An 11,914-nucleotide genomic window follows, 5' to 3' on the forward strand; every position below is an offset into this window, starting at 1 on the left:
ATGTCAATAATTATCCTGACAACTAATTTGGCTTCATACTTTGTGTATCAATATAATATAATTCTAACTTGTCTAAAATACTGGTAGTTTTCCTAAAATCAAATAGTATAGGCTTTTGTAAGTTCCCATAACATAAATGTTGCTTGATAGCCTAATAACTTAGAATATTTCCTTGTTAGATTGCAAGATTTTGCTGGATTGCCTAATAACTTAGAATATTTTCTTGTTAAATTGCAAGATTTTGCTGGATTGCCTAATAACTTAGAATATTTTCTTGTTAAATTGCAAGATTTTGCTGGATTGCCTAATAACTTAGAATATTTTCTTGTTAAATTGCAAGATTTTGCTGGATTGCCTAATAACTTAGAATATTTCCTTGTTAGATTGCAAGATTGTCTAATATGATATCATCTTTAATATCAGATATTTTCCTCATAATTAATGTTAGCAAACGTTCTAAGAATCAGAATACTGTTCCACCACTTCAAAAAATTAACTGAAAATATAAACAGTATCCCCTAACTTATATAAGGCATCAAACACTTAACTTACAGGAGGTAGATAAATAGATAAATCACCTTTTTAAAGCCATGTGATTCCTTACCATCTCTGCTGATCTGATCTATCAATAAAGTATTTTATAAAGATTAATCATTCCTTTAAAATATTTATTTATTTTAATCAAACTAAAACTTCTCTTTATTTGTATCATGAGAGACTTCGACTTCTCTCATTCATCAGTGAAAAACGTAATCCTACCCAAAATTATCCTAATCTAATTCTTTCAATCACTTGATACTAAAAAAAGGATTTCATATATTCAGTCCCTTATTCAAATGGAGGTTTATAAACTTCGTAACTTCGATTATTTAAGATGAAAAAAGTTTATCTCCTACTTAACAAGTTCTGTTAAAATCATTAAAATTTAGGGAGTATTATTAATAGAATTATCGCCTTTTGAATGTCCTTCTTCATTTCATTGATATTTTTGCAGATTGGATTGAAGACAATAAACATAAATTTGTAGAATATTCATCACATACATATCTGTCAGGGAGTTCAGTGACTACAGTTTTGATATTTTCACACGGAATAAAGAGTAACTCTTTTCATTACCTTAAAGAGAACAATAAAAATGTAATTGGGGAGAATCTAACCTGGAAAAGAAAACACTTCAAAATGCAATATGTTTGGGGAAATACGTAGTACACGTTTATTCAAGATATTAATATTAATAGTAATAATAAAAAAGAGAATTCCTACTTTACTTCGCTTTACTTTAAGGGCTGCTTTTTTCGGTCGTGTACAACGGAGGAACCCTACTCTTTACAGGACATTCTCTCAGTCATTTTTTATGTGCATTCCAAGGCATTCAGTATTTCACACCGAATATTACTCATTTATTGTCAAATCCACAATATCGAAGCACCTAGTGAACAAAAAAGCCTTCAGTCTTTCGGATGTCTAGTTTTTCAAATAACCACCAAATAAGGTGAAAGTGTGCAAAGTTGTAATGCTCAGACATCCACCTTCACTTTCCCAGTCTCATAACATATATAATTTTTTCTTAGCTAAAAATTTAGTACACCTTAAATATTAATGTTATCTAATTTTGCACATTTGATGGTATGAATAATCAACTAACCCCAGTTCTGCATTCTTCATAATTGTCATGCTTATTAATCCATAATAATTTATACATTCTTATTGTAAATTTTGTAAATTCTTCTCACCTCCAGCTTCAACCACAAATCAAGCTACAACTACAACAACACCAGTTTTAACCACTACAACTCCAGCTGAAAATACTACAACTCCAGTTTTAACCACTACAACTCCAGCTGAAAATACTACAACTACAGATCTAACCACTACAACTCCAGCTGAAAATACTACAACTACAGATCTGACAACTACAACTCCAGCTGAAAATACTACAACTACAGATCTAACCACTACAACTCCAGCTGAAAATACTACAACTACAGATCTGACAACTACAACTCCAGCTGAAAATACTACAACTACAGATCTGACAACTACAACTCCAGCTGAAAATACTACAACTACAGATCTAACCACTACAACTCCAGCTGAAAATACTACAACTACAGATCTAACCACTACAACTCCAGCTGAAAATACTACAACTACAGATCTAACTACTACAACTCCAGCTGAAAATACTACAACTACAGATCTGACAACTACAACTCCAGCTGAAAATACTACAACTACAGATCTGACAACTACAACTCCAGCTGAAAATACTACAACTACAGATCTAACCACTACAACTCCAGCTGAAAATACTACAACTACAGATCTAACCACTACAACTCCAGCTGAAAATACTACAACTACAGATCTAACCACTACAACTCCAGCTGAAAATACTACAACTACAGATCTGACAACTACAACTCCAGCTGAAAATACTACAACTACAGATCTAACCACTACAACTCCAGCTGAAAATACTACAACTACAGATCTGACAACTACAACTCCAGCTGAAAATACTACAACTACAGATCTGACAACTACAACTCCAGCTGAAAATACTACAACTACAGATCTAACCACTACAACTCCAGCTGAAAATACTACAACTACAGATCTAACCACTACAACTCCAGCTGAAAATACTACAACTACAGATCTAACCACTACAACTCCAGCTGAAAATACTACAACTACAGATCTGACAACTACAACTCCAGCTGAAAATACTACAACTACAGATCTGACAACTACAACTCCAGCTGAAAATACTACAACTACAGATCTGACCACTACAACTCCAGCTGAAAATACTACAACTACAGATCTAACCACTACAACTCCAGCTGAAAATACTACAACTACAGATCTGACAACTACAACTCCAGCTGAAAATACTACAACTACAGATCTGACAACTACAACTCCAGCTGAAAATACTACAACTACAGATCTAACCACTACAACTCCAGCTGAAAATACTACAACTACAGATCTAACCACTACAACTCCAGCTGAAAATACTACAACTACAGATCTGACAACTACAACTCCAGCTGAAAATACTACAACTACAGATCTAACCACTACAACTCCAGCTGAAAATACTACAACTACAGATCTAACCACTACAACTCCAGCTGAAAATACTACAACTACAGATCTGACAACTACAACTCCAGCTGAAAATACTACAACTACAGATCTAACCACTACAACTCCAGTTGAAAATACTACAACTACAGATCTAACCACTACAACTCCAGCTGAAAATACTACAACTACAGATCTGACAACTACAACTCCAGTTGAAAATACTACAACTACAGATCTAACCACTACAACTCCAGCTGAAAATACTACAACTACAAATCTGACAACTACAACTCCAGCTGAAAATACTACAACTACAGATCTGACAACTACAACTCCAGCTGAAAATACTACAACTACAATTCTGACAACTACAACTCCAGCTGAAAATACTACAACTACAGATCTGACAACTACAACTCCAGCTGAAAATACTACAACTACAGATCTGACAACTACAACTCCAGCTGAAAATACTACAACTACAGATCTGACCACTACAACTCCAGCTGAAAATACTACAACTACAGATCTGACAACTACAACTCCAGCTGAAAATACTACAACTACAGATCTAACCACTACAACTCCAGCTGAAAATACTACAACTACAGATCTGACAACTACAACTCCAGCTGAAAATACTACAACTCCAGATCTGACAACTACAACTCCAGCTGAAAATACTACAACTACAGATCTAACCACTACAACTCCAGCTGAAAATACTACAACTACAGATCTGACAACTACAACTCCAGCTGAAAATACTACAACTACAATTCTGACAACTACAACTCCAGCTGAAAATACTACAACTACAGATCTAACCACTACAACTCCAGCTGAAAATACTACAACTACAGATCTGACAACTACAACTCCAGCTGAAAATACTACAACTACAGATCTAACCACTACAACTCCAGCTGAAAATACTACAACTACAGATCTAACCACTACAACTCCAGCTGAAAATACTACAACTACAGATCTAACCACTACAACTCCAGCTGAAAATACTACAACTACAGATCTGACTACTACAACTCCAGCTGAAAATACTACAACTACAGATCTAACCACAACAACTCCAGCTGAAAATACTACAACTACAAATCTGACAACTACAACTCCAGCTGAAAATACTACAACTACAGATCTGACAACTACAACTCCAGCTGAAAATACTACAACTACAGATCTAACCACTACAACTCCAGCTGAAAATACTACAACTACAAATCTGACAACTACAACTCCAGCTGAAAATACTACAACTACAGATCTGACAACTACAACTCCAGCTGAAAATACTACAACTACAATTCTGACAACTACAACTCCAGCTGAAAATACTACAACTACAGATCTGACAACTACAACTCCAGCTGAAAATACTACAACTACAGATCTGACAACTACAACTCCAGCTGAAAATACTACAACTACAGATCTAACCACTACAACTCCAGCTGAAAATACTACAACTACAGATCTGACAACTACAACTCCAGCTGAAAATACTACAACTACAGATCTGACAACTACAACTCCAGCTGAAAATACTACAACTCCAGATCTGACAACTACAACTCCAGCTGAAAATACTACAACTACAGATCTAACCACTACAACTCCAGCTGAAAATACTACAACTACAGATCTGACAACTACAACTCCAGCTGAAAATACTACAACTACAATTCTGACAACTACAACTCCAGCTGAAAATACTACAACTACAGATCTAACCACTACAACTCCAGCTCAAAATACTACAACTCCAGATCTAACCACTACAACTCCAGCTCAAAATACTACAACTCCAGATCTAACCACTACAACTCCAGCTCAAAATACTACAACTACAGATCTGACAACGATAACTCCAGCTGAAAATACTACAACTACAGATCTAACCACTACAACTCCAGCTGAAAATACTACAACTACAGATCTGACAACTACAACTCCAGCTGAAAATACTACAACTCCAGATCTGACAACTACAACTCCAGCTGAAAATACTACAACTACAGATCTGACAACTACAACTCCAGCTGAAAATACTACAACTACAAATCTGACAACTACAACTCCAGCTGAAAATACTACAACTCCAGATCTAACCACTACAACTCCAGCTCAAAATACTACAACTCCAGCTCAAAATACTACAACTCCAGATCTAACCACTACAACTCCAGCTGAAAATACTACAACTCCAGCTTCAACCACAACAACTCCAGCTTCAACCACAACAACTACAGCTTCAGACTCCATCACCACAACTTCAGTCTCCTCCAATACAACTTTAGCTCCAACTACCACAACTACCACCGCCGTACAAGGTAATTCTTTTTGAATGTTTTAGTGTATGTCAGCCAATCTCACCATTCTTTACCCATATTTCCAATATTCTCAGCTCTGTTTAAAAAATCACGAACTGTTCTTGACCAAAAATGTTCTTTCCACTCCAGAAAATATATCTTTCATATTGTCTTCTGAGTGGATGGGCGTAATTTGTAAAGATTTCTCCATTTTTTTTCTTCACTCTCTCTACCTTCCATTAATGAGAATTGCAGAAGCTTCTTAAATCAATAAGTCTATAAAAGTTTTCAGATATGTTTGCTTTTTGGGGGAGAATATAATGAATGACACTAGCCATTACTATACTAAGTAGAATCCTTATCATGTTATCTTCCCCTTGGGTTTTAGGTTAACTTTAAAATTGCTACTGATATTCAATTAGATATTTTCAAGTTTATCACAAGTTTCTCTTTTCCAAATTTTCTGCTTCTTGCTTTACTTCTCTCAGTATTCTTGCTTCTAGATATTCAGTGTGATTACACTACATTCTCTAGGATGACGTAGGAGACTCAACATTCCCCTCTTTCAATTATGCTTCCCTTACTGAAATAGAGTATCTATCACTATTTGTTCTGAAATAGAGTATATATCACTATATGTAACAGCAGAATAATTTGTGACAAATTTAGTTTTATTACTGGATGTTTGGTGTTGAACTTGATGAGGTCTTCGCTTCTTCCTTAGGAATGTCTACTAACTGTGAATGACAATTAGTAATTGGTAATTCCCGGTGTCTGCTTTGTTTCACCTAAGCTTTCTAGTAAACCTTTGAATGAATCATCTCTTTACTAACCCCATTCCTAAAAATCAAAATGTTCCAAATTTCTTACCATATCCAAATCATCATCCACTATCAATCCTGCATAAGACTATGTCTCTTCCTTCAGCTAACAACGCTTAATTCTTGCAATTAATATCTAAATAGGGACCCCATGCCGTATATATAATGTTTGTTGTCTTCAAATGACTATTCCTGGTCTATATCATATCTCTATAACATCAACTTTGGGGGTGTTGAAATAACTATCCCTTTTTCATGATGTCATAAAAATCAAATAAACAGATTTTATTGGGATTTTGGTATCGAATTATCTATTTCTTATTATTACCTCTGTAGATAAAGAATCTCCTGCATTTTAGTCATTAGATATTAAAGTGCCCCTTTAATTTCAAAGGATTCTATTCACGTCTCAGTTCCTTAATGCTATGTACATCAGGAGGTTCATCGCTATTCATGAAAGTGATTAATAAAAGGAGCTATTCTCCATTGATGACATAAGATAAAATATTCTTAGATATGACAATAATATTAGGTAAACCAATGGAGTGGAAGTTAAATCAGACAAATGCAACTGAGAAACACCTTCATCATAAACACTACTATTTCTTTCAGGTTGTCCTCCAAATCCAAATGAGAATCCAGAAGGAACTGTAATTTCTTCAGGCATGGAAGGTTTCTGTTTGGTGTGTACTGAAGGCAGCTGGAATTCTGGTGAGTTATCCGCAATTCAATCTAATTCCTTCTAAATCAAGTATTACTTTGTTATGTTGACAAAATTTACATAAAAAAAAAATACTTCCTATTAATCTACAGTATCTGATGTTGAGTAAATTCGATGATTTTATAATCTCAAAATAAGGAACACAAGACCCTGAACATAGAATATAAGTTTTAGAGTGCCCTTCACTGATTCCAATATACTAAAATAAGATAAAGGAATGATATATAAGTTACAGTAAAAACTACATTAATGGATTTGTTTTAAATTCTACTTAGGTTGCCTTTAATTTCAGTTGAGTCGTAGACGGAAATTTCTGTCAGTTAAACAGTTCAGATACATTTGATAGCACTAATGATGAAAAACTTAACTCCCTTAAGTTTCGCTATCGACGAAATTTAAATGGAAATTCAATTTAAACAAGACAATTTAATAGAACGTTCACCGGACATGGTAACGCTTCATAAAAAAAAGAAAAAATAATCTTGTAATAGACAAATATATCATTCCCTGATTGAGTTGTCGATAGTTCAGAAGACAAGAGTTGATGACCTTACTATAGTCAATTCTTTTTAGTGAGGCAGATTTGCACCGACTCGCAGGGGTGCCCTTTTAGCTCAGAAAAGTTTCCTGATCACTGATTGGTTGGACAAGATAATTCTAACCAATCAGATAGCAGGAAACTTTTCCGAGCTAAAAGAGAACCGCTGCGAGTCAGTGCAAATGCGCCTCATTAAAAAAAAATGAGTATAGTAATAGTGAGGTTCCGTGTGTGCCCTATTACACACGGGCTCCCCTATTCATGAACTGGTCATGATTGTATAAAAGTGTTGAGCCTGCTATTCCCTTGTATGAGAATCTGATCAACATGATTGCCAGGTATATTCCTTCTCGCGTGTTAAAATGCCTAGTGAAAGACAACCCCTGAATCAATAATGATTGTATATGCATGCTTATTTGGAGAAACAGGGGGGGGGGGTGTTATAGTCTTTGGGAAAAAAAAACTATTAGATTTCTCTTGAAATAATAAACTGAGTTAAAAGCTGTTGCTCAGAAAGTTTACGCTTCCACTGAATAGGAATACAATTTCACCATCAGAGAAATCCTTTCTGGTACAACACAGGAATATAAATGGTTAGCTACCATTAAATCTGCTCCTTTACTTAAACCAGATTGTTCTGTCACTCACTGTCCACAGGAAAAGGCAACCATTTTAGCTGCTGCGTTTGACAGCAAACAGAATAATGAGAACTTGATCTTCCTCATTCCTGATTTCTAGAGGCTAAACTTACTAGGTTAGCTTCTTAGTCCCAAGAAATTAAAATTCTTCTGATAGACATAGATGCTTACAGAGGTGAAGACCTAAATTGTATATTTCCTTCAATTTTTATAAGGACTGCTTATTTCTTAGCTCATAAGTTGTCTGCTATCTTTTTACAAGTCAGCAAAAAGAGGTTCTTTTTGCACTGGTTTGAAGATTAAAAAATATTCCTTCAAAAGTTAAACATGTTTGTGGTAGCTCAAGCCCTGCCGAATATTGCCAAATTTCGAAAAATCCCATACTATGCAAACTTTTCGAAGGTTTTCTGGCAATACTTCTGAATAGGTATGCTGAAGGAAATGCTCTGCAGTTTGGTTTTTGCATGGGCTTTGGAACATATGATACCCCTCTTACAATTTCCAATACTGTTCAAAAATCCCTTGAATGTGATTAGTAAGCAAATACTCGGAGAAAACTGAGACCTTACCAAAACCTTTCACTCACATAGAAAGAAGACAAATAAAACTTGCTTTCCCAAGTCTACTGCTAATCGATCTTAATTCTCAGCAGAATGATGCCATTATATATTGATAAGGCTACCGGCAGGATTTGATTACACTTCACTATAATTTCATTCATCTATAATACAAAATTCATTAATGAAATTATCAATTATTAGTAATCCATTCTTGCCATTTCCCACAAGAACTATAGTTGCCGTAATCTATCCAGGCGAAATAGGCCACGCCCACTTGATGGCGTCAAGGTATGCTTCCACCACTCATGAAAGTTTCTGCGAAGCACAAGCAAGACTTATGTTGTTCAACAAAAATTCCAGTATATTTTGGCTACTTTTCACCATTCCCAAGGGGCTATACTACCATTCTAATTTATATGTGAACAAAATAGATGGAAGCACTCGATTGAAACATGAACAAAATACTATAATTAAATAGGCAGAGCCTTCTGAAACTAGCCTACACTGCACTAACCTAAAGCTTACCGAAAAAAGGGTCTACAACTTAGGCTGTCCTAAAAAGTCATATGAAACACAGTAGAAAGTGATAAAACACAAAAGGTAAAGCAGTATTAAAACACTTTAACCTAAAGTCCCATGTAGTCAAGAGAGAATAAGCAGTAAATGAGTTATATACCAAGTTAATGACGTTACTAAATCAAAAAACTTATTAAGATGGTCCAGGCTTACACGAGGCTAACAAACTATATGAAAGTGTGATAAAATTCGTAAAAAGAGGAGAGGTGATAAAATATTGAAACTAAACATTTATCAAACATGAAAAATTGGAAAAATGCACTGGCGTCATACACCAAAAGAAGGAAACAAGTCTAGCCTACACAAGCCTAAAACTTATCATAAAAGATTGATGAATTATGCCAGGCTAATAATTATATGAAAACCTTGTTAGTACTCAAAAAAAGAAGTAAAGAGAAAACAATCTTTTTAAAATTCAGATACCTTCCACACTGTCATTAAAATAAACTAGAATGGCAGCATATACCCACTAGCAAGATGAAAACAACTGCTCCTTTGCTTATGGGTAAAGTTGATATATGATACCAAGTGCTATGGGAGCATAATGACCACGAAGATCTGCATAAAGGACTGTAAGAGATGTAAAGATACATAAAAGAAGTGGCAAAAGGATTAGCATGAATGAAAGGATTAATTGGTGTATCCTCAGACGGTTTGGTCATGTAGAAAGACTGAAAAGATAGATTGGGGAAAATATATAATTTGATAGGATGGCAGAAGGGGGAACACTGGAAAACACTAGATGAATAATAGGTGCTGGAAAGGACGAACCTTAATATCCAGCAAATGCAGTAGTGCGTGTGAGATTAGAAGAATAGTGCGTTCTGTGTTGTTAGGCTGACTCGCTATAAGGACCCTTCAGTGAAGATATAAGCAGCAGCTCTTGTTTTGGGAGTTTTCTGCACAAGGAGCCAACTAAGGACTCAGAAGGTAAAATTAAATCCATTATGGATGAAATTTTATGCATCTTTATTTTCCCTGACCTTGAATTACTTTTAATTTTCCTGTTGATTTTTCCAGTTGAAGGATGCGAGGAAAATAACCAATGTTATTCTTATGGCCAAACTAGCGGAACCTTACGCTGTACTCGCTTCGGGTGGCAGCAAGACAGTAAGTATCGTTGGTTACTTTTTAAATATTTATAAAACCTACGAAATAACTCATCTGTTTAACATCTATATTCTTTTACAGGACCCTTAATTATTTCAGAAACTCGTGCAATTACATTCGTATGCAGGTATAGTACTGCATATTGTTTTAAATTTTAATTCGCCATTTCCCCTACATTCACTGGCACGTTTGGGAAAGTGTTTTAATGTTAACGAAATTATTTAGAATAACTTGAATTAGAACATAATCGATTTTGTATATGGATGAGAACATTATATAAGGATGACCCGTGCAGACGGATAATGAGACGTCGGCATATGGGTTTTCTTCATTTATTACAAAAGGTTCGTTCGTAAGTACACTATACACAACTACCCTCTCAGGTGAGGGACTTATCAACTCGAGTGCTCACCGGCAATTAACTACTGCCTTCGTTATCAAAATGTAGCCATTGCAAAACATGCAGACACATAGGTTTTTGTGGAATACTCATCAATATAGAGTTAATTTATCTTGATGTACAAGACATCTACATGCATGAATTAGGACAAGGATATAATTCTAATGATTTTTTTTTTTTTTAAAGTTTGACTATATACCTCTATGGATTCTTCATGATACTGTAATTTTTGTGAAAATGAGGAGGAAGATTTGATACATTTGTTGTTTTGCCAGGAATATAGATAAGAAAGGAACGAAGTAATTGAGCTACAACAACCATACGAGGAAGATCTAAAGAAAATAGTAGGATTATTTCTATTTAGTGAAACAAATATAGAAAAGAAAAGAAAAAAAAAGTATCAAACCTGATGTGGAGGAAACAACAAAACAGTATAAGAAGATGAACTTTGGAGGCCCCGTTGCAAAGGCTATGCCTCACCCCAGAACCTGAACCTGATATATTTTTGTTTTGATGAAAACTGTTATATCAATAACGTTCCACATTTGATTCATGTGGATTAAAACTAAGTATGAAACCCAAAGATCTCTTAAATATTTTACACTGGCGACCTCAATTAGGAAGAATGTGTTTTAAAACAGTAACTGCTCAGCACATTCTTTGTTTGTTATTGCTATTATTATTACTTGCTAAGCCACAGCCCTACTTGGAAAAGCAGGATGCTATAAGCCCAGCGGCTCCAACAGGGAAAATAGCCCAGTGAGGAAAGGAAGCAAGGGAAAAAATATTTAAAAAGCAGTAACAACATTAAAATAAATATTTCCTAAATAAACTATAAATACTTTAACAAAACAAGAGGAAGAAAATTAGATAGAATACTGTACCCGAGTGTACCCTCAAGCAAGAGAACTCTAACCCAAGACAGTGGAAGACCATGGTAAAGAGGCTATGACACTACCCAAGACTAGAGAACAATGGTTTGATTTTGGAGTGGCCTTCTCCTAGATGAGCTGTTTACCATAGCTAAAGAGTCTCTTCTATCCTTAAAAAGAGGAAAGTAGCCACTGAACAATTACAGTGCAGTAACCCCTTGGGTGAAGAAGAATTGTTTGATAATCACT

The 11,914-nt window shown here is 35.0% G+C and overlaps 1 protein-coding gene across 1 annotated transcript in view; it reads left to right on the plus strand.

Annotated features, from left to right (window-relative positions):
• The window catches only part of LOC137645988 (mucin-2-like), a 48,921-nt gene extending 40,674 nt beyond the window's left edge, over positions 1-8,247 (plus strand). Inside the window, exons 9-11 of the mRNA XM_068379112.1 lie at positions 5,118-5,450; positions 6,863-6,933; positions 8,047-8,247. Coding sequence (XP_068235213.1) covers positions 5,118-5,450; positions 6,863-6,933; positions 8,047-8,247 — 605 coding nt within the window. The remainder of the gene's footprint in view (positions 1-5,117; positions 5,451-6,862; positions 6,934-8,046) is intronic.
• The last annotated feature ends 3,667 nt before the right edge of the window (positions 8,248-11,914 follow it).

The sequence above is a fragment of the Palaemon carinicauda genome, chromosome 1 (genome assembly GCF_036898095.1).
Source record: "Palaemon carinicauda isolate YSFRI2023 chromosome 1, ASM3689809v2, whole genome shotgun sequence".
Classification (NCBI taxonomy): domain Eukaryota; kingdom Metazoa; phylum Arthropoda; class Malacostraca; order Decapoda; family Palaemonidae; genus Palaemon; species Palaemon carinicauda.